Genomic DNA, 27,354 nt, shown 5'->3' on the forward strand with positions numbered 1-27,354 from the left:
TGCGGTGGATGCATCAGGCCGGGGCTCCTCGACCCCGCATCCCATCCCAAGGTTGGCCGGTCATAGTTACCACCCTCGAGGATAGCTGGGGCAGGAATTTGGCATTGCTGGAGGGCATGCTACCTCGTCGATCCAGTCCAATCCTACTAGTAGTCATATATTTGTCTCAAAGATTAAGCCATGAATGTACAAGTATAAACTAGTTCAAAACTATATAACAACGAATTGTTTGTTAAATCAGTTATATATATATAAATATGATCATGATGCCAATACAAATGATCGAAATTGTTAAGACAGGCTCGGTTCCAATCCACCTCTAAATTGGAGCGGAGAGGATGCCACTTCTATCTGCAAACTGCATTCACATTGGTAGTATGTGGGCTGCTGTTAATAATAATAATAATAATAATAATAATAATAATAATAATAATAATAATAATAATAATAATAATAATAATAATAATAAACTCTATCCGCGAACTCTTGCCGGCTCAATAAGCTTGGGTTTCGATTGTTTGACCCGTGGCACCCGACCGAACTCACTCACTCCTTGTTCGACCCTGAACATTTTTCCTGCTCTCGGCTTCGCCGCCTTGCGGGGGTGGAGATGGCTCTGGGGCTCGGGAGAGCTCTGGCTCGGCAATGGGCGAGGAGACTAGGACCCCAACCCCTCCTCCTCCCTCGCCCGCCTCCCTCCGCTCCCTTCTCCACCGACGGCGATGGAATCCAGAGCTCTCGCGTCAAGATCTTCGATCGAGACCTCAAGCGGAAGCAGGTCGTCCCTCCTTCTCTCTCCTCTTCTTTGCTCCGAAGAAACCCTTGTTGTTTAAATGTCCATGGATTTTTATAGAGGGATCGAGCTGCGTGGTTGATGGGAGGAAAGGACGATTTTGTTGACGCGGTGGCCGAAAACCTTCTTGATCGCCTCGAGGTAATCGGTCTTCTTCTTCTGATGGATTCCCGGTGGTGTTTTACTTGTTTTCTTGCATTCTTTTGCCCTTTTTCTTATCTGCTTTAATTTATTTACATAGTGACACTGAATGGTTACAAGCAGATGCAGCAGGATGTGATCACTTATTTAGCTATTTTAATGAGATAAGTAGGATCCAAGGTTGTCATAGGAGCAATTTCTGTTGTAAAACCTTATTGTTAATGATGTGACTTGTCATTTTCTTTTAACTCAAAATAAACTTGTCCTGTGAAGGACTTCTACAACTTCTATATCTTATTCCAAAAAAAAGGGAAAGAAAACTAGATTTTGTAAGATTTACTATATCCAAATGGTGGCAGCCCTTTACTCACTCATGTTGAAGCTGGAGATAGGATAAAAACAAGTTGATCTGTGATGACAAATTGCCCTGGAAGGAGGACCAAACAGATTATCCTCAAGATGAGCTTGACATCAAAGACTATATTTTCATACAGGACTAGATTGTTTATGACGTAGAAAACAGCCGTGCTGGTGTACTAGTACATGATGAAGATATCCTTAAGGCTTGCTTTATCTTAATTTTCAACCGAGACTTGAAATGAAGTAGTACCAAACCGGAGATGTGTAATCAGGAAGCTATGAGAAAATCGATCAAATATACCCTTTTTTATTGGATGACAAGCTTGGTTGAACCTAACCCAACCCCATGCACCTTCTTTTGACCTACAGGCTCAGCACAGATCTGGGGATGCTGGCTGAATGGTGGATAACTTAGAGTAAACCAGAACTAGAATCCTTTAAACCTGATTTCTGAAATTTTAATTTACTATTTTCAGAAGTTTCTCAGTTTTATAAAAGAAAAGACATTTTAATTTTGCAGGATTGCACAAAAACATTTCCTACAGCACTATGTCTTGGAGGTTCTTCTGAGGCAATTAGACGTTTGTTACGTGGTCATGGTGAGTTCCTATTTCTTACTGTGTTTTCCTTTATGCTTCAGTTAAATGTATCTTTTTGCAGCCATGCCTTGCCTTTCTATTTTTATGACTATCTAAGCCTTCAGAACTATGCTCATCAAGATCGCATTGATGCCATCGAAAGGCTCATGTCAAATTCTAAAATCTACCCATGTTTGGATTTTTTTTCTTCCATCTCAAGATGATATCGCTTTTTCTTTCTGTCTGTTATCAGTCACTTATGAGTATTGTACCGAGCCCTTTTTATTTAAGTTCTCAAGTAACTAAAAATGATGGAAGTTGCTCATCTGCAGATTTCATTAAGAGTCATATCCACATCTGATCCATATTTCCCATTGCTTAATCCAGCTCTTTGATTCTAGGTGGTGTTGAAAAGCTTATCATGATGGATACATCATTTGACATGGTTAAGCGGTTAAAAGATTCAGAAAAAAAATTTCCCAATAACAACTTGGAGACTTTCTTTGTGGTTGGAGATGAAGAGTTCCTGCCAATAAAAGAAAGGTATGCATGTTTTACCATCTGACAGGGGCCATATGGAATAAGCATTGTTCTACATTTGATAGCACATCCGTGTCCTTGATAGAGTGATTTGGTTTATAAGAGCCTTCTTTTCTTAATTGCTGACCTTTTTCTTCTTTTTTTTTTCTTTCTCAAGCTCTGTGGAATTGGTAATCAGTTGCCTGGGACTTCATTGGACAAATGATCTTCCTGGGGCCATGATACAAGTATGCCCTATGCCCTTTCTTTAACTCAATTTATAGTTTTCTTCTTAGCTGTCTCTAAATGTTCAAATCTGATTTCTGTCGATGGCAGTGTAGATTGGCATTGAAGCCTGATGGTCTGTTTCTAGCGGCTATCCTTGGTGGAGAGACTTTAAAGTTGTTAAATTTTGTCAATTTAAAGTTACATAATTTTGAACATTCATGCTGCTTTGTTTTTTTATATGACTTTTTAATTGGGATTGATGATCAGAGAGCTGAGGATAGCTTGTACTGTTGCTCAAATGGAACGTGAGGGTGGAATAAGCCCTCGACTATCTCCTCTGGCACAAGTATGTATCTTCTTCAAAATTTTAAGTTATGTTCTGGATTCTATATCTTTGAGAATCTTTAGTTGCTAGACAATGCCATGATTTAACATATTTAAGAAATAAAATATATGTAATTTCTAGATCTATGAGCTTCTATTTTGTCTGATTTTTTTTTTCCCAGACTGATTATTGTGAATGCTTAGTTTCTAACGTCCTTGCACTTGCTAGTGCAGGTTTGTGCAGGTTGTGTATGCCTCCAAATGCATTGAAGGAACTGAAAAACATATTCTCATTAGTAGCCTAATTATATGAGCATAATTTGAAATTGTTCACTTTAAGAAGTTACTTAAGAGACCAAAATAACCACTGTCTTCAGATTTGATTAAAATTTATAGTCAAATCAAGTTTGACAATATCGTCCGTCTGTTCTGATGCTTCCAGTTGTGCAGTAATTTCATGTTTACGTATGTTAATTTTATGTTGTTTTTGATCTTTCTCAACTTGTTAAATCATTGGTTTCTTAATCTTAATGGCACCTCATTTAAGTTACTATTGTGCTTGGACAAGTTTGAAGGCATCATGGGAATTCTGTTTGGAAGTCTAGAAACAATTTCTGAGTAAGTCATGCAACTTAAGCTTGTCTAAGCCTTTCATAAGCAGCATAAGAAAAGGTAAATTCATTCTTCTTTAAATGGCTTTGCCTGACCGTAACTATGCAACCTTGTGCATCTTCAATATCATGAACTGCAAAAATCGAAGGTGCTTTATGATATTAAAGAAGTAAAGGGCACTGGAAAATTCACTCCATTCTCTATATTTGCAATTGCAATACAACTCTAACCTGTTCATAAAGCATGCTTGAATATCATTTTTCTGAACTTTGTTGTGATTTCAGTTGCCTGAACCTATCACAGGCATAAGTTTTGCAGTCAAAGCTGAACTGCTTGCATGCTTTAACGTGTAATGCTTTTGCATCATATCCGCCTTGCTTTACATCATGGAGAAATATGCTGCTTATATCATAAATTCATTATATATTTCGCAGACCACAATTGTGCTTCTGCATTTTGCAGATACATTTTTTGTGATCCAGCAAATGTATGTCTGCAAATACTGTGCCATTTTTAGTTGAGAATGATCAATAAGAAGATAATGACTTAGGTGTTGAGGGTTGCCAAATACATGATAAGCTTCTGAATGGACTTTTGGGATATCTTGTTCAGGTCCGTGATGCAGGAAATCTTCTGACAAGAGCAGGTTTCACTCTTCCTGGTGTTGATGTTGATGAATATACTGTCAGATATGATAGTGGTCAGTATCTATGAGAAATATCTTTACTATTGTTTAGCTCGAACTGCTTTTGTGATTCCTTGAACCCTGACCCACGATGGTCACGGAGCTGTGCCATCCGCTTCTAATCACAAGGAAGCGTATTTATAGGCCCTTAAGTATTTTTCATCAAAGGAGAGTATCTCATGGTTGTAGATGTAAATTAGACAATTTGTAAACAAAAACACCGCATGCATTTGCATTCTTGGAGAAACTTTTAGAAGTTGAGCTTTCTGTGCCTGTAAATGTTATTCATCAAACTACTAAAATATCATGGAATAAACAATTTCACAGACAGACACATTGCTCTATCTAGTAGCTAGCAGTATTGGATTGCTAAGCGTCAGGGAAGATAGTGTCATTTATTTTCTCATAATTATGCTTGTTCCTCCCTTGACTGAAGCCCTTCCCTCAATTTATATTAGGCCCATAGACTGCCACCGTCCATGGAGGATACAAGTCATTTGCCTGAGAGCTCTGTAGTGTTCAATCAAGAGAGGAAGGGTACCTGAGCAATTTTGTAGCAATTATCCAATTGCATAATTTAGTTTCTAGAGGCCTATTTTACCAATATCTGCTGACTTCTGAGGAGCTGATAGTATCTATCTGCTAAGATAAGATTGTTTTGGGGAAAGTAAGTTTTAATCCATGCATATAATGCACTGCAATATACTTTTATTGTGGTGTGAGCAGCTTTGATCTGGATATTTGTCATAAGCAATTGGTAAAGATTTAAAAGCTTAGTTCATTGCAATTGTTGCAAGAATTGCTTTTTCTTTGTTTTTCTGTTTTTTTTTTTTTGAATTCCTGAATTTGAATTTGTTGTAGCTTTGGAGCTCGTTGAACATCTGCGAGCAATGGGGGAGACCAGTGCCCTTCTTCAAAGAAGTACGGTGAGTCTCATTTTGAAAATGAACTTGCTTGCAATTCCCTAAGAAGTTCGACTATTTCCTAGGTTCTCCTTTCCCTGCTTAAATTAACATGCTGCAAAATAATTGGGTCAGATCCTAAAGAGAGACACAGCTTTGGCTACTGCTGCAGTGTACCAGTCGATGTTTGGAGCAGAAGATGGAAGTGTTCCGGCAACTTTCCAGGTATGGCATAGGTGAACTATTGCCATTTTACTGAATAAAGGCATCGAATCCGTGCAAACGGGACACCTCTTTGCACGAGTATACTGACTCATGTAGTCAGGTTTCTTCCTTTAGTACTAGTGAGATAAGGCGCTGTCTAACCAGGTTGTACTTATTTTTGATTGAATATGCTTCTTGGAGCAGAGCCATAACCAGGGTTTTAAATTGGTCACTGCAGGTCATTTTCATGACAGGATGGAGGGAGCATCCTTCGCAGAAGAAGGCTAAGATGAGGGGCTCTGCCACGGCATCGTTTCAGGACATCCAGAAGCATTTGGGTAGCAACAGCTAATTTCTCTAATCATATTCTCGACTGTAAGCAAATGCTTAGAATTGGTTCAGTTTCTGATTTAGTGTTACAAAGAGGCGCTTTACTACTACAGCTTCCTTTTCTCCATACAGGTTACATACTAAATTCTGTCACATCCAGACTTAGAAACTACTTCTAGTTTGTCAAATTATAAAATTCTGTCATAAAATAGTTGCCAGCTTCAATTTAGTCCTTCCACTGTTGGCATTGCAGTCCACACAGCATGGCTAGATGGTGCACATGAATTAGGAGAGTCTTGAACTTGAAAGCTCTCCAAGGTCTGTATGCTGCCAGGAGCAACAGTAGAAATACTCGTGGACTATCTCATTCGTTCTACTGTATTTAATCCATCAGCCTTTGCTCTTTAGTAAGCTAAATTAAATGGTTCTTAAAATGTCTCTAAAACTATACAAATAGATGGAGCCTTCCCTTGTTAAATAGGTTGAGTGCTCGGTTTCCACTGGCATTTACCACCGAGGGAGCACCAATTCTAGTGTTCAAGCACGTATGAATGGTCCAATTTCATCTGAATTTTGCGCCAGTCCAATTTTTATCATCATTATGCCCGTTCTAATATATGCTCTCTAAATAATACTTGGGACATGGAAGGAGATGTTTGGGAGAACTTTGCCTAGGATGATAATTTAGCCAGCCAATAATCTGCATGATCCAAACCAGGAACATGGAAGAATGAAGAACTTGCAAGGTGGGGGTACTAGCAAATTTGCCTGTTTCCAGTAGTACCATGTAAAGCCGTGACTCTGAAGGCAAAAAAAAAAAAAAAAAGACGTGAAGACATCGACAAGGATAGAACAAAATTGTTGGTTCCAGATATTTCTACATGGTGCATGAGATAAGTTGCTGCTTGCATACTAAATAGATGGAATTGTTCTTTTGCATCTTTTTCTGAGGCCTGGGGTTTTCTGAGGTTTGAACAAGATACTACAGTTTAAGCTGCAGGTAAAAGCTGCTAACCAACATTAAATGTTCGTATTCTAGTTGATAAACTTTTGAAAGTTTTAAGCCAATGCAACTGGTTGATTCGGATGCCTCTACCGCGGACAGCTTCACCCGAACCATCACAACAGCTTGGTCTGAAGTAGGGACACGCTTATTCCCATACTACAACGTGTGTGAGTTGCTACTAGGATCCTGCGACTGATGAGGGAAAGAATTTGGCCAAAGCAGGAAGCCAAAGCAACGAAATTCCTGAAGTTTGATATGTAGCATTGTAGGCAAGTGGGATCTGAGAAAAAGGTTCATCAAAAGTTTTAAAAATAAACTAAGATCACAAAATAATAAGGTAAGATTATTGACATGAGTATTTGAGATGATTCTTGATCAGTCTGCTTGCAGAGATCATTCAACTAAGGACAAAAAAATGAGAATAAACTTGAATTTTATTCAACAACTTGGAGCTATCTGAAGGCAAGAGTTAACTGTACAGAGGATGGCTAGATTGAATTATTAAATATCCCCTTTGTTCACTGCTATCGTGATATCTTCTTCTTAAATGAACTACAGACACCTATGCTCCACTGGAAGGTTTTTTTTTTTTTTTTTGCCTGCATTGCATTGCATGAGGGAAGGTATTGATTAGGGTTTTTTTGGGGCTGTAAAATCTGGACCAATAATTACGTTATGGGTTGTTGCTGGAGCAGAGAATTCTTCTCTAGACAATCAGTAAAAAGAGACCAACCTAAAGACAAAGCCAAGAGACTCCCTCAATCATAGCTTTTATGGCCATTGATTTCTTAAACTGGCCTCTCAATGGGAGCTAAACACTGTTGATTGGAGGAATTGGAGGCTGCAGATCAGGGGAGGAAGCCAGAATGGCAGGCACCACGGGATGCCTAACACCTCAACCGTTTGCTACCAGGTTGAAATGAAGCTTACCTCGCTCCTAACACTGCTGTTGATACTTCAAACCTCTTTAAGGCCAATAGTAACAAACTTCCAAATGACAATGTCTTGTGTTAGATGATCCTGTTATTATCCATTCGCAGGCCAGCCAATTATTAGTACATACATAACAATAAGATGACAGCTTTGAGTTCTGGTGCAGCTAAGAAGAAGGAATATATAAACATATACAGAGCTTTGTCTGGATACCCTCAACTTTTGAGAAGATGACTCTGAGATACATGATGATATGCAATTGAAAATAGACCCCTCTTATTTCGGCTTTCCATGATCCAATCCCTTGGTCTCAGAGACATGCCCAAGAAATTCCAATTGGCCCTTACTCTTAAATTGATATATTCTTCGACACTTCCCCATAACTCAAAGCTCCCATGAAATATACAATTGGCGTTCTGCATTAAGTTTACAAATGAGCAGGTGAAGCTGTAGAAGTGCGGCTAAGAACTGGTTTTGAACCACCATGAGCTTCTTGATCATGCTATCTTACAACTTTAACATCCAACATCACATTCCTTCTTTGCTAATCACGACAATTGTGGCCTTTGTGCTGTAAAATGATTCAGACTTGTGCAAGGTACTCTGCTCTACCATTATTTCGATTTCAAGAATGTAAGTGAGAACCAGCTCGTCTTATCATCTGAACTGCCATTCCTGCTTGGAAAGAGCAAGGCCGTCAATGTGATGTTCTCATAAGTTCTTGGTCTTGACCTTATCGAGGCGTGCTTTGCGAACTGCTTGCTGGATCTGCCTCTCATGCTCTTTGAGCATGTCTTCAATGTTTCCCCCTGGCGGCACCAACGGCCCAGAATAGTGGATTCTTTTGTTCTTAGCACCATAACCCTGAATCAGGCAAGCATTCAACATTATAATTCAAACTTAAAGCATGAAGACTATATGATTATTATCATTAGAGCTCCAAGCTCTAATATATGGCAAGGTTGAACCCAAGGACAGGTGTTTTGCTGATTGACTCTGGCAAAGTAGCAGATGATGCAATTTGCATGGACCAGAAATGCAAATGTGAGGGGCTACATAATGAATGAACAAGGCTCTTCAGCCATGTCTCAAGAATCACAGGTACTTGGTGACATGAATCTAATTCAGGCTAACTTTTTGAACAGCACATTGGCTGAGATCACAAGTTTCTAAGGTTGGCATTCCATCATCTAAGCATGTGAAAGTTTAGTCCTCAGGTCTACAGCTTCAGCGCTTGCCAAGTGAAGCAATTGCTCTTTATTAGTCAATGTAAAAATAGTATGCTATCAGAACTTACCATTGCTGTTGAGTCCTTCCCTCCAACTCCATAGTCTTTCCTATAAGTGGAGGAAGGCCTATCAAGCATCTGCTTCTCAGAGGGCTCAGTCACATCAAGCCGATTGTATCTCGAGTTTGAGCTGCCTTTTGCTGCTGCTGGAGCTGGTAAATTGGAGAAGTCGGCACCAGACTGAGGCCTATATGATCCCTGTGTCCTTAGCTGAGGACCGTTTGGCACCCTCATAGAACTATGGGAACGGACATCTTTATTGACATTCTTAGCCCATAAGTTTCCATATGGACCAGGGTGACCAGATTGAGGGAAGCCATTCTCTGCTCCTGAGGGTGGGTCAATTGGGAATCCTTCTGCACCATCTTCCAGTGGACTGTACTTATCACTGGTGCTTTTGGGATTTGCCTGTGATTGTCGCTTCTGTGCCAGTGAGAAAACAAACAAATTATGAACAAATCAAGCCTGAATACCAACTTCCTCACTATGGTTGAACCTGCTAACTGATAACAAGAAGAGAAAATTTGGGTTGCTGTAATGTGCATGAGAGACAGACAGATACTGCATGCACATGCACATGCGCGCACACAGAGACAGAGCGATGCAAATTCTTTTATGGATTCTTCTTATGAACATAAATCTGCAGCCGATCTAGAAGCTAAGTATGATTATCGACAGACATTATTTCTCAAGGGGTCTTATCTCTTAAGTAAAAATTCAATTATTCTATTTACAGTATTTTGTTACAATAATGAAGAGCTACATAACTAAAAACGTGCAATGATACCTGCTGTTCTAATGGCACTTGCATTGCTCTGGATTCTCCTCTTCCTGGCCTTACAGATTCTGATCCCCGGTCACTTTTGGCTGCCGCTCTTTGCCTGTAAAGGGATGTAGCATAAGAGGTTGAATGGTTTCAATCTCAACTGAACTGCCATAAATATAGCAATTTTATTATCTCTAACTCTTAACTAAGAGATGTTTGATAAATTTCTTCCAAACAAGGAGCTTTCTGTAAATAATTTTTGTCATAGATACGGTACCTCCTAGCTTCCTCTTCCCGAAGTTTAGCATTGTACTCCTTGCTTGGTGGATATCTGGGCAAGCTTGAAGGATCACATGCAAGTGGCATTGATCTGAAAAACTGAAAGGTGAAACTAGATGTTAGTGATCATAAAAGTATGAACAAGGCAACAACTTGATACATTAAGAACAAAACATGAAAATAATTGCTAATCCTTCAACAATTTGCAGAAGAAAAGAAAAAAATGTTTGTGATCATAAAAAAAATACATTATCATTCTTCAAGAAAATCATTGATAATTATGTTTTTTTGAAAGAGAAAGGCATGCAGTCGCGGACATAAACTTTACTGCCTACCATAGCGAATTGTGAGACACTTCCCAAGTTAAGAATAAGATACTACCCAAAAGATTCCTGTAGTAAGATGGTACAAAGATCACTCCCGAATTAAGAAAGTTAAAATATTAGAAATAAAGATAGATTACACGCAAATCAATCTTAAAGAATGATATCTAATGAGGAATTATTAACACTATATTCATTCACAATACAAATTTCTGAAAAAATATACAGGAAGAGCCAGAAATTAGTACCTAGAAGCATTCCAAACTACAGCTCAAAAAAACAATCCTGATTTAAATTGCAAGTTACAAAAAGTCAGAACTTACTTCACTGTCAAGGGCAGAAGCTGCTCTTCCCCGTTTTTCTGGTTCTATTGCAAGTAGGGAATCCAAAAGAGCTAATGCTGAAGGAGGGAAATCCTTAAATGTCTCAGCAAAACAGCGCCGGTATCGGTTCTGAGGTTTGAAAATAGTTGCATGAGGCAGCTTCGATTTCTTCCAGTACTCATCAGATGGTGATCCACACAGCTTGAAAATCTTGTGCAATTGCTCCACCTAACAGTGGTTCGGCCACCAAGGATTAGATGAGAATGAAATTTGGTACAACAAACAATCATAGAGAGGGGAAAAACTATTTTAACAATAAAGAGAAACTTTTTTTTATCACTTCTATCCATCTACATATATTTAAAATTTTTAAAAGAATATCATAAAGAAATACCAGAAGAATATCTTAACTAGGGCCAATATATTAAGGCTGTGTTTGTTTGCAGAGAGCAGTGGACAAAAGGGAATATTAATGGAGCAGAACAGAAAATCAAAAAGAAAACAAAAATAAAAGAAAGTCACGATTCCTTTCTTTTGTTTAGTCACAAGGAGAAAATGAACAAAAATATATATTAATCTCAGCAAGAATGGAAGAAATAGTGGTGATGGTGTAGTTGCAGTGCTAATGGCTGCAGCATTTGTGTAAGTTGCAGTGGTTATGTTCGTTGCGCCAACAAACAGGGATTTTTGATCTGTGATCATATGTAGTTTTTCAGATAAGCAGTATATTGAATCTCACAAATAGTTGCCAGGATAGCAATGGTGACATTGCTGGCAATATAGATGCTACAGAAATTTTTATGATAGTGGTACTACTGGGAGTTGGGACTTTGTGTAAAAGCAATTTCTGATTGTATGAACTAGTGGTTGTAACTTGGATGTGACTCAAATACAAAAGTCGCTATGCAATTGAAATTTTTAAGCTTGACTAGAATTTTCAAATTTTGCAATTACTTCCTTATGATCACTCATCTATCCCATTTTTCTGGAAATTAAATATGCCTTCTTTAAGAACTTGATTTCATTTAAATCAAATAATCAAGAAAAAATGAATTCAGATGAAAATCTACCAAATTCAGCACCATAGAGTTACAGCCACTTAGCCAAACTCAAAGTATCAACTCCCACAAAAATTAATTACTTTATGCTTAAGTGTTCTATGATTTTATGCTAAAACAAATGCCAAATGAAAAAAAAAATATCAAAGACAAGTACCAGCTGAGCTTCAATAACTACCTTAAGCTAAAAATGTACCAAATCCATATATGTATGTCATAAGAAAAATCAGGATTAGAATCCATATTATTAGTGAAATTAAATTTTAGAGATATAAGCCTAAAGTTATGGAGAACCGATAAAGATTACCATCATGTATAATTAAAATTAAAGAATAATTTATTATGAAAAGTCCGACAGATATGTATGGAAGTCTTCGACAGGCATGGTTACTTAAGAAAAAATTATTTGATTGGCATTACACCAATCAATAAAGGATATTCACACAGGTCCAATTGTCAGATTTTAAACCTCATTCAGTCCAACCGAACTATTTTTCGAAGTGAATGGATAGGTGAAGTACATCGGGTATCCTATAATCCAATTTGAGCAATGTTATCAAAGATAAGTTTATACAGCTACTTTGAATCTCATTGGAGAACCTCCAAACATCCAATTGTAAAAAGAAATGGGCAATTTGATTCATGAATTCTGCAACCTTCTGTTATGTTGTGCACATCTATGCACATGTCTGCACATTCCTCATCTAATAACTAAGCATCTGCCAGGAGAGTTATACCTCAGTTCTTCCTGGCATGATTGGCTTGCCAGCAAGCAATTCTGCAAGGATGCAACCAGCACTCCACAAATCAATGGCAACATCATATTCTGTAGAACCAAGCAAAAGCTCAGGAGGCCGATACCACAGTGTTACAACACGACTTGTTAGCGGTTGTTTGTGATCAGGATTGAAAATTGTTGCCAGGCCAAAGTCTCCTATTCTGAGAATGCCATTGTTGTCAATCAGAAGATTCGAACCCTTAATATCTCGATGTAAAATCCCGCGACTATGGCAATGATCAAGCCCACGAAGTAGCTGCTGCATATAACACTTAACCTGGAATCCACATGAAGATGGTCTGAATGAGAATGTGAGACCATAGGCAACTAGGTCAGAAGGATCTACCGAGGGGTAATAAAAATTAGGAAACATTTTATTGGAGAAAAGACCTGTGGTTCTGTGAACTTGATCCCAGGCGTTGCTGCAAGTCCAGCAAGGTCGTGCTCCATATATTCGAAGACAAGATACAAGTTGCATGACATTCTCGACGTAACTATACCTTCAAGCTTTATAACATTTGGGTGATCAAGTCTTCGCAGAATATGAATTTCCCTCGCCATAAATCGGACACTTTCCGGATCCATATTAACAAATCGCACTTTCTTGAGTGCCACAATTTTGCCAGTTTCAAGATCACGGGCCCTGTACACATGACTGTAAGTTCCTTGTCCAATCTGCAAAGATGATTAAAGAAGATTAAATGAAATGCAGATAGTAATTTGCAAAACAAAAGACTAACTTCAAGTCCTAACTATGGTGGCAAAAAATTTGCACTCAATCCATAAGCATTAAAATAGTCATAAAGTAACACTTCAACTATGAAAGGATGACATAACAAAATACACAATAAAAATTAGTGTTTCTTTTTGCCTATATTATTTATTTTATTGCAAGTAAGCAAAGTTTCTTCGCTAACAGAAGCTTCAGAAGCAATATTAAGAAACAGTGCACTTCTAACCAGTTACTGATTACATTATGACTTCTAATGACTCAGTTTAAGGTGCCCAGACAAATTCACATGAGATATACATGTATTCTATCAATTTCACAATAAGGACATTAGGTGCATATGAATCTATATTTTAGAAGTTTCTATATATGTTCTGCCACTGCCAGATTACCAGAGTCAAAACAAAACCATCAAAGTATACAATAACAATGTTGTAGTTTCCAATACAATAACAAAGTTGCAGTTTACAAGGATAACATTTTTGTTCTTCTAATGCATGTGAAGAATAAGAAAGAAAGAAAAAACAACCAAGTAATAGGTCAGACACCAAATCATGAAAGTAAAAGGAGAATACAGCAATCAAAAGTAAACAACAGACCTTATCTAACTTCTCAAATGAATTTGCTCTTCGAGGCAGCCACCCCTTTACTGCTTCCCCTGCCACAGATGTGAGCCAGGAAGGCCAACCAGCTGCCTCATGCTCCCCCGAGAACCCATTGGGCACATCAACAATTGCCAAATTGGGCTCCGCCTCATCGCCGCCACCGACCGTTGAACTGCCATTTGCCCCGACATCCACAGTCGCCCGTCTCTGGTGCCGAACAGCTTTCCGCATCCTGTCGGCATTCACCGCGGCTTTCTTCTCCTTCTCCTCATCCGACATTCGGAGTGCAGGGCCGACTGCAACCCCGTCATTTCCAACAACCACTTCGGCAACTGCTGCCACAGCCTCCTCTTTCTTCGAGAGCGTGGCGAACCGCTTCAAGGACTTGCTCAGATCTTTCTGCTGGGTCTCACCATCCTCATCTGCGCTAATACCCTTGGAGCAAATGCAGCCCATAAGCACAACTAAACACCACCTTTTTCCTCTGGTATTACAAATTGGACACATTAAGTGTGGCAATGGAACTGCATTGCCCCAAGAACTCTGCGACACCAAAACCTTCAAACAGCGCAAAGATTCTGTTCAATTGCAACCCAAATCCCTCTTGAGGAAAGAGGGATTCTACACATCCAACAGGAGCAAACTCTCAAACTCCTCAAAATGAAATCTTTCACCTCCAATGCATCATAAAATTCAAATCTTTTCCAGATTCTTCAAGAACTTGATTTCGATGGTAGGCACTCCTCCTCGTAATCCTTTAAATAGAATGCAAAAGATTTGCGAAGTCTCAAAAATCAAGATCACCAACCACAAGATATGGATCAAAAACCAAATTTTGATTGAAATAAAGAACAAGAATCAACGAAAACCTCAAGAACCCGATCCCAATTCCAGATTGCTCTCAAGACCTAGACCGGAAACCCGAAACTCGGGCTCCGACCGGCATTTCTCGGGTCATCTCTCATCAATTTTCTTACGGCGAATCCCTCTCTCCCCCAACTCTTCTTCCTATTTTCCGCAAACCGAATCGAGCAAATCACGGACAGGGCGATCAAATTGGACAGAGCGATAATCAAAGATTAAAAAAGAAAAACTAAATGTTATTGAAAGAACGTATTGATCGTTCCAGCAAAGAGGATGATTTTGGAAAAAAAAAAAAAAGAAGCAGAGAGGATTTGTCGGAGCTATAACCCTACAAGCCCGCCCGGCCAAGCAATTTTTGGCCGTTAGATGTCCTGAGCCAAGCCACAGCTCAAATGAATTGGATTTGCGACACAGAGACAGAGAGAGAGAGAGAGAGAGAGAGAGAGAGAGAGAGAGAGAGAGAGAGATTTGAAGATTTTTTTTTAAAAAAAATCGGAGTGATAGAGAGAGAATTTCTCCATTAAAAAAATAAGAAAAAAAATCAAGGAGAGAGAAAAGGCGGGAGGAAGAGGATGAGAGGGGAGCACGATCATGCTGAGAAGGGAGGGAAACAGCGGGTTAGCAAAGAAAAATACTACGAGGCCCAATTCAATGACCAAACAAACGTCTTATGCCACGTGCCAGTATCCAATTGGTGATTGAAGCCATAAATCCTCGATTCTTTCTTTCCACGTGGCATGGGGATGGTGGAGAAATATAATTGGGCCGCGTAGACATATTCGGTAGTTAAGGTACGGCGGGAAAGGGTGGGATCACCGAACGGACGTGCGGGCCAACTACTCGGTGATCGTACCGACCTCTTGGCCGTCCGATCGGCTGGCTATAGATTGGGGAGCGGTTGAGGCGTAACCGTCGAACGAGCAACCGCTGTTTTTATTTTGTGAAAAAAGATTTTTATACTAAACTTTTTATGACCACTGCAATAAAATTAACTAATTTTTTTTGCATAAATATCTTTCTAAAAATTTAAATTTACACGGATAACTTTTTAAAATTTATATTTTTTCTGTATCTTTATAAGTCACTATTTTTCAGAAATATTCTTAATATAATAGTTTTTTAACACCATTAATAAAAATCATATTTATTTTAATTAAAAAATAAAATATAATTTTGAAATTATTTTTTACTATTCTACTTTTTTTATCTATATTTGTGCTTATGTATCCATGCCATCCGTTAAAAAATTAACGGTTTTAAAATAAAATGACTAAAATACTCTTAATGGATTGATGTGCAAAAAGAAATATTTATATGGATATTCGTATAAAATTAAATATTTGAAAGGATATTCATATAAAATTCAATATTTAGAAGGATATTCATACAAAAAAATAATTAAATATCACTTAGCTGTAGTGCTATAAAAAGAAGCATAAAGGGTTGTGGTTTTTATCTGGTAAATGTATATTGACTTTTACTTAGAGAAAAACTGAAATGTATGTATGTATGTGTTAAAAAGGATATACATGCAAACAGATGGCAACACTGGACAATATGCAGAGGGTGAAAGGACCAAGAATTAGAGGTCCAATAGTTATCCTTGTCGTGGGTGGCCAAAATTTGCTACTTGAACGTAGGATTAATTTTTTCACTGATATCAACGCATGAGGCAGCAACTATGCCAACAAACCAAGATGATTATCTATGTGTTTGTAAATGTTGTTGGCTAATCACTAGATTCTAAAAGCTTAAGTTGAGTAATCACTACATCCTAAAAATCTAAGTAGTTTATAAGAAGAGAAATTCAACTCAGCAATTTATATGGAGCTTTATCTATCCTTCTCATGCTAAGTCCAAAACATGCACTAAGATATAAATAAGTTAAAAATGACTCAAGAAATAACAAACGAAGATTCCAGATAACAAACAAGTGAATTAAAAAAGAAATATAATTGAATCCAATACCTTCAGTTCTAATACCAATGTTAACTTCTCTGAGCAAACTAATTAGAATTATCTATTTTAAAATATACAATTTTCAGTTCTAATACCATGTTAATTTTAGTATATTAGCTCAATTAGAATGGTCGATTTTTCCATCAACTTGATGCATTGAAAAAAGATTGCTAAAATATATCATTTTATTTTAAAATTATAAAATTTAAAAATCAAAAGAAAATAAATAGAGGAAGAAAAAAAACAGGAGGTGGCAAAGTTACATATGCCATAGTTTGCAAAAAAACAAAAGAATAAAATAAAAATATATCATTGACTCTTAGTATCTAAATGACGATCGATGTGTTCCTAAATAATCCCCATTTGCCATGGACAGCAAAAGATTTCAGATCAAAAGGCTGGAACTCAATTAGATCATCAATCTAATTATGATTTCATGGATTTCCAACCAGGAAAATGTCCAACTATATATGAGTCCACTCTGGGATTCCACAGCGTGATTTGAATGACCGAAACGAAGGAGGCATGGACGAATGGAAATTCTGGAATGGCCCTCAGAGAGGAGAAAACCTAGCAGAGGTGGAAGACGACATGTTGATTTACCATCTTGCCCCCCCGAATAATCTCGTCGAACCGGCGGGTTTGAGAAGAATTGCTTGGTCCAAATTAACCCAGGCCAACCTGATCCGAGCTCAAACACCCATCAGGCAATCTCTCTCACAGCTCCCCCCTCTCACTTCATCCTTTCCCAGGCTTTTTCCTATTAATTTACTCTTTCCCGTTTCAAATTCAAATGCAACTCCATGCAAAACTCAAAAGCGAGCGAAGACTACAAAGCTCTCACAAAAGTCATCCGAAGCTAGCTAAGTCAACTGCATTTCTTTGGTCTTGTGCTTTCTAAACATATTTCTTTCCTTCTTCGGGTTCTTTCTCTACTGCTTTTGGTTGGTCAGCAACTTTCGGACGATCAGGCGTTCGCTCCTGTGCTATTGGATGGAATGAAGCATTCTGGCGATCATCTTTTGTTCTTTTGTAACCAATCTTGTCCAGAAATTAATAAATATTAGTACTCAGCAAATGGAAACCAGAGTATTGCACTTCTTCAACACCCGTCCAGCTTCTGGGAGGATCCTAAGCAGTAGGGAGGAGAGGAGCTAAACTGGCTGATGAGATGACCAGACGATTTATCAATTGCTCTCGATCGAGGATGATGACCAAGTGGAATGGAAGTGGGATGTCTCGAAAGCCTTCAAAGTAAGAAGTAGCTACCTCTTTTTCATTCATGGAGGTATAACATCACCACTTAAACGATTGTGAAAACTGGTCAATGCCCGAGAACGCAAATGTCTTCTTGTGGCTACCAATCAAAAACATGATTCTAACAAGAGACCACCTTCAAAAGAGGAGCTGGAATGCCCCAGCAAACTGCACTTTGTGTGGAAGCTCGGATGAAACGGTGAATCACATCTTCGTTTCATGTCCATTTATCCAACAGATCTGGCAACAAATTGAAGCCAAGATTAATATGCCAGCTGTGTTTAGCTCCGCAACGGATCTGTACACTACTTGGACGACCAAAGCTTGAAGCAGGGAACGAAGGATTGCCAAAAGATGCGTTTTGGCTGTGGGATGGTGGTGCATTTGGAGAGAAAGAAACAACCAAATCTTTCGCTTCGAAGCAACTTCTCCAACTCCGGTAATGCATGCAACGTGCGGCCTTTCATTTATAGACTTGAACCTCACGTACTATAGTGGAAGACACTAAGGGAATGGAATATCTCGATGAAACCGGAGTGTAGGACAGTATGTGAGCGAATTTGCATGACGCCCATGGACTATTTCGAGAACAGTTTCACGTTGCATGGACAGAGCGCGCGCACTATATATGTGGGGAGCAGGAACTGACGGTGATAAGCCACAGCGGCCAGAACATGCAGGTCTACGGCGATCTCATTCTTAAAATACATCAATTCAATTCAGTTTGATCCTTCTTTAACGAATAGCTTGATCCGAGCAACTCCTTCATGCCCAAAAAAATAAAATAAATAGAAAGTAGAAAGTTAAAGTATGAAAAAATTCTATCTATACAAAAAAAAAAAAAAAAGCGCTCCTAGAGACACCAGATTGCTTTTGAATTAATTTTGAAAGAGTTTAATTTATAGGCTCTATCGATCCGTAAGACTAAAAAAACGCGATAGTTCCAAATTAAGATACATGCATCACATTTGAACCAACATTTTTTTTTTTTTGAAAGTCAACTTTAACAGAAACATGTCAAAAAAAAATATTTTAAGGAAATTAAAATATAGGAGATAAGAAAAATTATTTTTTTAATTAAAACTCCAAGAGGACGGAATATCTCGATGATACCAGGGTGTAGGACAGTCCGTGAGCGAATTTGCATGAAGCCGATGGAATACTTTGGGAACAGCTCCACGTTGCATGGGCAGAGCACGCGCACCACACATACGTGTGGAGAGCAGGACGTGAAGCTATATGTGACCACTTCTGGCTCTATTTTGTAAATACCCTCCACACTAAATATCTTCCACACTGTAAACATTTCCCATCAATCAATAACACTCGCACCTCCCTTAAACATCAAAAACTGCAACATATTTTAGAATATATGCCAAAAAAAGCAAAATAGTTGCTAATCAGGAAAAAAGAATCACACATCAAAATCTTAATTGAATAAGTTTTTTTTATTAAAAAAAACAAGTTTTACTGCAAGGCTTGAAGAGAATTAGATCATTTATCAAGCATGGAGTTCTAGGTCGAGCCTTCAGATTCATCAATGAGCTTCGGCTAATTAATGATACATGAGCACTCCAATCTGACTAATTTCTGACATAGATCACCAAGTTAAAACAATAAAGATAGGCTTCGGTGCAATGATATGATCGCTCCATTTTAGTTGAAAAATCATGAATTTGAAATACAAAAATAATCTCTACAGTGGTAAAAATTTTGTGCACCGAGATATTTTTTTTTATCATCAAGCTTAAACAATATGCCCCAATTACTTCAGCCCTACGCGGCAACTTGTCACCAAAGATGTAGTTTTAATCTTTATTAAGGAAACATAGATGTAGTTTAATGTCTTATTAGCAAAGAAGTAGAGAAACTTTGTGCTGATTCCAAGCACCCAGGAATTAAATGAGTACAGACGAGCCAAGGCTTACCCGCAAAACTTTTCCCCCCTACACGAGCCAAGCATTCTTTTTTTTTTCCTCAGCCAACAAAAAAGAAAAAAAAGAGAACTCCAACTACGTAAAAAAAAAAAATCAGAGAAAGCTACAGAAAAATTGATAAAATAGCTTCCTATATATAAATTATGTTCCTCACAATCGTAAGCAAGAGTGGGGACCTACCTGCAGCTGTATCAAGCTCATTGCACTAATGCTCCCCCTAGTTTGAGAGTGATAGAAGTGTCTCTTTTCCCTTAAACGCAGCAGCCAGGAATCTTCTTTCTCCTATCCAACAGCACCGTGATGCCATCACACCACGGTCTCCATAGTTCTATCAAGAATATTATAATGTATCATATAATGGTTCCTCGCATTTTTATCTAGGATATATAATATCACCAGTTCCAAGTTTTGTTACATAGCTTCAGATTCTGATGGCAACACAGGGCGCCACCGTTCGAATTGGTCAGCTTACACATTTGTGTTGGTGATTTGGTCCTATCAGAATAAACCAAGCATCAGCTACTGCCCCCATCAATTAAATGAATAGAAACAGGGAACACTTGAGATCGAGCCACATGTTTATGTCCTCTTTAGTGTCTAGTCCATGATTGGAGAGAACATCTTTGGTTACATCATTATTGCAACAATAGTGTTTAGCAGGAAGGAGGACTATATGATAACAAGTACTGTAGCGGTTGACTGTTTAACATATGCATGTGTTGATTAGGAGAGATCATAAGCATCCAAAGTCTGCGAAAGTCATCCGAACGCCTTCGAGCCTTAGGAGAATTCATTACATGGTCTGCCTATCGCCGTGACATTTAGAAAATTTATCGGAGGAGGCGTCACTATAGAAAAATTTTGTGACTTGGATTGTCATGATCTTGTGCCAAAATGTTCTTGAAGAGAGAGAGAGAGAGAGAGATGATATAGCACCTATTCTCACCATTTACTCAAGCAAGAATTGGCCATTCCACGAATTTGCATGATCTCGTGCCAAAATGCTCTTGAAGAGAGAGAGGGAGAGAGATGATATGGTACCTATTCTCGTCATTTGCTTAAGCAAGAATTGGCCATTCCATGAATTTGAAATGTGATCGAAGGTTTTCTATGTTAAGAAATACAATTTGGCATGCTCGAATGCTTAATAATAATGACATACGGTAGATTAATTTCATCCATATCGAAAATTGCAACCAGTAGTATGTTGAACAAGGTAAGCATATGACTATTTAGCTAATTGCTTGTTATCATTTTTATCTTATTAATTCTAGCCCATATGAAGCTCATGCTTTACCAATCATTAAGCCAGATGGAACAAGCACAACTGGATCGGGTCCGTACCACGCTGGACCCAGTCCGAACCCAACCACATGGGCCTAATTTTGGACACGTCCACACGAGTCAAGCCCTAGAATCCATACTTCCCCGGATCCACAGACCACACTACACTGCCACGTACGGATTATTCCATCTTTTTTTCCTTCCCTATACACGCATCCAAATCCGTGCATCACGAGAGAGCACGACTGCCAAAGCCCAGACGTCCTCCATCGCAAGGCATTTTGTTACCCGTTGGAGAATCCCGGCCGCTCGGATCTCGGCTTTTTTTGGTCCATCGGAAAAGTACGGCCTTATCCAAAATATACTTCCGTTCTAGGGTCAACAGGCACCTGCCAGTCGCCATCCCCACCCACTTCCAACCTCCAAATTGGGACCCACGCGACATTCAAACCTCACGCTGACACGGTGATACCCTCCTTAATGGAAGCCAGAGTGCGATTGTGACGCCCTCTCTCTTTCTCTCTCTGCTTCCTCTTTTCCCTTCCTTCGGTGATCCAGCTGTCTCCTCTTAGCTTAAAATAGCGCCGCTTATTCCTACATTTTATGCATTATTCCCCCGTATATATCTCAGGATATATATCTCGATTCTCAAGTGCAAATGCATGCAATCCTCATAAAATATCATCCCCGAATTATTATATTCCTTCTCTACGTAGCTACTCAGAAGCTCATCCCATGCGACCAAAAACGCCTCCCCCTCCCGTTATATATACTCTCCACCCTCCCCCTTGTTATAGATCGACCACCATAATATTCTTTTAGGCTGTCCTCTTATCCTGGATAAGGTGTGCATGGAAATGGAGCATGAGAATAAAGCGGACATGAAGGATGCCGGCGTGCCGGCGGTGAACTACCGGGGGGTTCGCAAGCGTAAGTGGGGGAAGTGGGTCTCCGAGATTCGGGAGCCCGGAAAGAAGACTCGGATTTGGCTCGGAAGCTTTGAGTCGGCCGAGATGGCCGCTGTCGCCCACGACGTGGCCGCGCTCCGGCTCAAGGGCCGCGACGCTCGGCTCAATTTCCCGGAGGCCGCCGACCAGCTCCCTCGGCCCGCCAGCTCCGACCCGAGCGATATCCGGTCTGCCGCCCTCGAAGCCGCCGCCCGGTTCCGGTTGGCACCGGACTTCGGCGCCAGCCGGCCCGGTCCCGTTAGCTCGGGCTCGCCGGCGTTCGAGAGGCTGTCGAATGATGAGCTCGGGCTCGACTCGCCGACCATGTGGGACGAGCTGGCGGAGGCGATGCTTCTGACTCCACCGGCCTGGCCCAATGATACTGGTGAGCCAGAGGATGGCTTGCAAGGGTCGCTGTGGGATCCGCCGTTGTAGACCATAACGACAATATCCTTAAATTTTTCAGAGGGGATGGCTGGGTTTTTAATTTGTATTTGCATTATATATCAAAGTTATCAGAGGAGCAAAACTTCACGTGAATACAGATGAATGTATCATCGTTATTAGAAATAAGCAGGCAAAGTTGACATTATTGTGTGGCATCACATACTTTGGTCTCTTGTAGTGTGACACTTCCTGTGAAATTAGATATGTTCTCGAACCTTGTATCATGTTATAATTCTATGTAAACAAGGATGCGGAGAGAGGATGATTAGTTTTTGGCATGGTTCCTTGCAGAAAAGAATTATCTCTACTAAAAGAGAAACCTATAACTTCGATCGAAGCAGTTTAATATACACCTGGTCTACTCTTAACCATATCCATGGCTTCATGTAAAACAGCATTCTCTTGAGAATGATGTCTGTATCCGTGATTTACATGTATTATTCCCTTGCAAGTGAATTGCTTTGGAAGAGCGCTCTGAAGAAGGGTTTGTTAAGAAGAAGTTGCATGAAGTATACTGTCATATTTCTTCCTTTGGTTACTCTGATTGAGCACCAAAAACTCAGTACCAAGGACAATGATTAAATGGATATTGTATCGTCCCTTTCATCCTCTGTTTTTATGAGTTTTGTTTCCTCTCGGCAACTGTCCCTTACGTGCATTTTTGTAGACTTTGAATGACATGCTTCCCTACTGGTATGGTATCATTTATATGATTGGGGAATCCATAATGATGAGCCTTTGTCTTGATTCAGGGCAAGGGAAAAGTAGGGAGGAAACGTAAAGAACATTGCTTGATAATTCTATGGACGTTCCTGTGATAACGCAAATCATTTCAGAAAGCACTATACATTACAACTCTTATGGATGAGATTGAAAACTCCCACCACAAGAAAAAAAGTGTACCCTCTTAGTTTTTCTACTTGTAGTTCTAAATTCATCTCTTTTCCCTCAATTTCTAACTGACCCGGTAAGATTCAGTTGATAGTCATTGGATTGGACCCTACGTCCTCATCCAATTTCAATGAAGCATCCTTTCATTTTTGTTGTCCCTTCTCCAATGTTTTCCAATGGTAGGGCATAAGCAAATTTTCTTTTCTTCTTTTTTTCGAAAAAAATGATTGATGGCACTCTCACTGTTATTCTTGATGACTGCAATAGCAATAGAAAAATTTAAAGTTTTCACAATTACACATCCAACATTCTTTTAGACTGCATTAAAGTTTTCACAATTACACATCCAACATTCTTTTAGACTGCATTACCCAAAAGTGAGGCTCTTTGTTTATGGTGCTGCGCGGGTTAAGGGTCATGGATACCGGCATTGTTTGTTCCGAACAAATGCAAGCACGAATGCTTACAGTATGTCTCCTTTCTTTTTGTTTATATATATATATATATATATATATATATATATATATATATATATATATATATATATGAAGAGGGAGGCAAAGCCACCCGGATATGTCTCCTTTCAAATAAACAAAAAAAATTAATGAGTAAAGAGAAGACACATAATTACCAGCTGACTCCTTGTCTTATGATTCAAGGAACAAAATAATTTAACTAAGATATGGGTTTTGATGCCAATGATCATGTTGGATTACAAGAATATTTAATTGTTATCAAATCCGCTTTCTAGTGTTTGAGCAAAATATTCCTTCAAAAAATTGTCAACCTACCAGAACACTTGTCCTTGGGTGGTTCTATATACACCCCCCCTATTGCTAAGGACACCCCCCCAAAAACCAAAAAAAAAATACCCAAACTAACCTTTAGTGTAATTACCATATTGCCTTTGAAATTTTCTCAGTACACCCCCCCTTCCTCCTCACTGCCGCCTCCTCCTCCTCCTCCTCCGCCTCACTGCCGCCTCCTCCCCTCCCCCTCCTCCTCACTGCCGCCTCCTCCTCCTCCTCCTCCGCCTCCCCCATCACCCCTCCTCCTCCTCTTCCTCCCCCCCTCCCCCCTGCGCCCGCTTCCTCCTCCTCCCCATCCCCCACCTCCCCGTCCTCCTCCTCCGCCTCCCCCCTCCTACCCCTCCTGATTCCCCGCCTCCCCCATCACCCCTCCCCCTCCTCCTCCTCCTCCCCATCCCCCACCTCCCCGTCCTCCTCCTCCGCCTCCTCCTCCTCCTCCTCCGCCTCCCCCATCACCCCTCCGCCTCGTCTTCCTCCCCCCCTCCCCCCTGCGCCCGCTTCCTCCTCCTCCCCATCCCCCACCTCCCCGTCCTCCTTCCTCCTCCTCCCCATCCCCCACCTCCTCCACCTCCCCGTCCTCCCCCTCCACCTCCCCCTCCGCCTCCCCGTCCTCCTCCTCCGCCTCCCCCCTCCTCCTCCGCCACCTCCTCTCACTCCTCTTCCCCCACCTCCCCGTCCTCCTTCCTCCTCCTCCCCATCCCCCGCCTCCCCGTCCTCCTCCTCCGCCTCCCCCCTCCTCCTCCGCCGGCGAGTGTTTTGGAGGGGAAGAGCGGGGTGGGGGGGGGGTTTGGGGGGTGTAGAGAGCAATTTAGGTGAGGGGGTGGGAAGGGTGGGGGGTAATTTAGGAATTTTTAATTTTTTAGGGGTGTCCTTAGCAAATGGGGGGGTGTAGAGAGTATTTAATTTTTTTTTAATTTTTGGGGGGTGTCCTGAGCAATAGGGGGGGTGTATATAGAACCACCCCTTGTCCTTGTTCCTAAACATGTTCCAAATTCTAAGCATCCATCCAAGCCCGGTTCAGACCATCTTTTCTCCCAACACCCAATTCCAATTACTTGAAATACCATGCATGTGGAACCACGTATCCTTTTGCTAATTGAGATCTCCATAGGTTTCGACACCTCAGTCCCGAGGCTGAGCTGAGGGTGGCATGGGCCGGTTTAGGTTATGCTCCGCGTGTGTTACAGGCTATAGCTCTACTGCTTGAGGGAGATTCGGCTACGGTTATTGGCTGGGTCCAGTTGAATACCGACGGTATAGATAAGTGTCGCCCCCTTGATTCGAGACATCCGAACTATGATTTGTGGCGAGGTGGCCTTCCAAGCTAAGCACATCTACAAAGAGGCAAATGGAGCTGCAGACTAGGTGGCTTTATATGTGGCCAACCACTTTAGAGTCCAGAGACACTTTTTGGGTTGGAGAGGAGCTGCCTAATGAACTATGGATATGTTGTCTTTTAAATTTTTTGGATGTACCCATACTATCATCCATTTCAGTAAAAAGAAAAAAAAAATCTCCATAGGTACAATCTCAGTGATTCTAAAGATTGAGACAGCATGATGGGATAGACACAGTTAGATTTGGTCTGAATACCGGACCGCTCTGGTCCAGTTCGAGAAATACACAACGTGATAATTATGGGAATTTTGTAGTTTAGTCGGTGGCACTTTTGAAGCAAGCCTTCTAGGAAGGAGACATAGATTGCGACCTTGTCTTATGATTCAAATCCGGTGATGCTAGATTCTTGACCGGAGTAGGAGAAGGATAAGCTGACCGACAGATCACAGGAAACAGCATCATGAACACCCTTCAAGTCTACCATGTGTCAAATTTTGGTGGGACCCAACCTAGATTCGGGACATTATTGAAGCGTTGATAAATATGGCGATTGAGGTGGATCAGATGATCTTATTGGGGATTGGATGGTTTAAGGAGCCAAGTGGTACAAATGATGGCAATGGAAGTGGCTTGGCGCGAAAAATCAACTGCGGACAACTGGAGGATGTGTACTTCATTGTAGATTTTTTAATGTTTTTAGTGACATGTTACCACCGCCAAGGGATTTGCTCTATTTTTTTTTTTTAAGACGTCAGTGTATTTGGATAAAAAGATACGTAACATCGATAATAGCTTAAAATCTTATCTAAAATAGCTAGTCGGAAGCTATTATTTGGATTTCTTGATTCTGTATAAGTATCCAAAATCTACTCAGCAAATAATCGATGTAAAATTAAACACACGCCTGCACGGATCCTTACATACTCCCCCCATTCAAGCTCTGACGTCCTTATCAGGCTAAGGGTTCAAATTCATTCAAATCTATTCACAAACACCACAATCGATCCATGGTCAGCCCCGATGGACCCGTGCTGCAGTGTCTCCTAGTCTACATAGATTATGGGCTGGGTCCGCTCTATATTATTTGTAACAATCTAGGACCACATCCAAAATGGCTAGCCGGAATGTATTATTTGGGTTTTTTGATCCTATATAAGTATCAAAGATCTACCTAGCGAATAACCGATGTGAGACTAAATACACGTCCGCACGGATCTTTATAACATCAATGCTTCTTGATCTATATATTCATAGAACAAACATTTGGAATCCTTGGTACACCAGTATTTCATATTCTTATAGTAATAAAATTGCACTTTTAAATATTCTCTTTTGCATGTCAATTGAGAGCATGTCGGTGAAAAATGATGCTATTAAGTTGTGTAAAAATTTCCATCCTATATATTTTAGCTTTGGTAGGCTATGGTCTATAATATGAAAAGTTGTAACAATGACCTCAATCTGAAATGAAGAATGATAGACCTTATGCTTTGAGGTTCAAACATTTTAGGTATGGAGGATTAGTCTAGTAGACTCTATATGGACATAGAAAACTAATCGACACATATTAAACAAAAGAAGATGCTTGATAATTTGCCTACGGGATATAAATTATGGGATCTTATGTAGTATTTCTATCATTTTAAAGTTTTAGTTACTACATAAGTTAATAGTTTACAATTTTGTTATTGTTTAATTATTACTTTTATGAGTTGTTTAATATCATGCTGATGAAGAAGATGATATCAAGCACTTGTCTAGTATTTATATTCTACATTTGAGTTTGACAAGCAATGCTTCTAAATATGTGCAATAATGGTGAGAACAAAGTTGCGATTGGGAGTCTTTCTAAAGAA

The 27,354-nt window shown here is 39.8% G+C and overlaps 2 protein-coding genes and 1 pseudogene across 3 annotated transcripts; 2 read left to right on the top strand and 1 right to left on the bottom strand.

The window, feature by feature from the left end:
• Positions 1 to 524: 524 nt before the first annotated feature.
• On the top strand, positions 525 to 5,905 carry LOC103711090 (S-adenosyl-L-methionine-dependent methyltransferases superfamily protein). Of its 2 annotated transcripts, XM_008797094.4 has the most exons (12): positions 525 to 778; positions 854 to 934; positions 1,815 to 1,893; positions 2,274 to 2,415; positions 2,570 to 2,639; positions 2,728 to 2,792; positions 2,887 to 2,965; positions 4,168 to 4,255; positions 5,102 to 5,166; positions 5,278 to 5,367; positions 5,585 to 5,721; positions 5,809 to 5,905. In XM_008797094.4, exons 1-11 carry the CDS (start codon positions 611 to 613, stop codon positions 5,696 to 5,698), a joined length of 1,041 nt encoding a protein of 346 aa, XP_008795316.1. In that variant the 5' UTR covers positions 525 to 610; the 3' UTR covers positions 5,699 to 5,721; positions 5,809 to 5,905. The 2 variants fall into 2 exon arrangements, with proteins under 2 accessions (XP_008795316.1, XP_008795315.1); XM_008797093.5 differs by having other exon boundaries at positions 5,585 to 5,905.
• Positions 5,906 to 7,780: 1,875 nt separating this feature from the next.
• LOC103711089 (putative serine/threonine-protein kinase At1g54610) lies at positions 7,781 to 15,094 on the bottom strand. Its single transcript, XM_008797091.5, has 8 exons — positions 13,760 to 15,094; positions 12,821 to 13,105; positions 12,390 to 12,707; positions 10,595 to 10,822; positions 9,947 to 10,047; positions 9,691 to 9,784; positions 8,913 to 9,326; positions 7,781 to 8,479 (listed from the first exon to the last, which is right to left on the bottom strand). Exons 1-8 carry the CDS (start codon positions 14,270 to 14,272, stop codon positions 8,327 to 8,329), a joined length of 2,106 nt encoding a protein of 701 aa, XP_008795313.1. The 5' UTR covers positions 14,273 to 15,094; the 3' UTR covers positions 7,781 to 8,326.
• Positions 15,095 to 21,710: 6,616 nt separating this feature from the next.
• Positions 21,711 to 22,831, top strand: LOC103711088 (ethylene-responsive transcription factor ERF022 pseudogene; annotated as a pseudogene).
• The last annotated feature ends 4,523 nt before the right edge of the window (positions 22,832 to 27,354 follow it).

This window comes from Phoenix dactylifera, chromosome 13 (genome assembly GCF_051530095.1).
Source record: "Phoenix dactylifera cultivar Ajwa chromosome 13, Ajwa_hap1_PhDact_Kaust_v1.1, whole genome shotgun sequence".
Classification (NCBI taxonomy): Eukaryota; Viridiplantae; Streptophyta; class Magnoliopsida; order Arecales; family Arecaceae; genus Phoenix; species Phoenix dactylifera.

Bases quoted from the DNA above. Each gene is read 5' to 3' on its own strand.
- LOC103711090 (XM_008797093.5), top strand. From the start codon at position 611: ATGGCTCTGGGGCTCGGGAGAGCTCTGGCTCGGCAATGGGCGAGGAGA. The intron at 935-1,814 runs GTAATCGGTCTT...TTAATTTTGCAG, and splicing joins ACCTTCTTGATCGCCTCGAG to GATTGCACAAAAACATTTCC. The intron at 5,167-5,277 runs GTGAGTCTCATT...TAATTGGGTCAG, and splicing joins CCCTTCTTCAAAGAAGTACG to ATCCTAAAGAGAGACACAGC.
- LOC103711089 (XM_008797091.5), bottom strand. From the start codon at position 14,272: ATGTGTCCAATTTGTAATACCAGAGGAAAAAGGTGGTGTTTAGTTGTG. The intron at 13,106-13,759 runs GTCTGTTGTTTA...TCATCTTTGCAG, and splicing joins CATTTGAGAAGTTAGATAAG to ATTGGACAAGGAACTTACAG. The intron at 10,048-10,594 runs GTAAGTTCTGAC...TTCACCTTTCAG, and splicing joins CTTCTGCCCTTGACAGTGAA to TTTTTCAGATCAATGCCACT.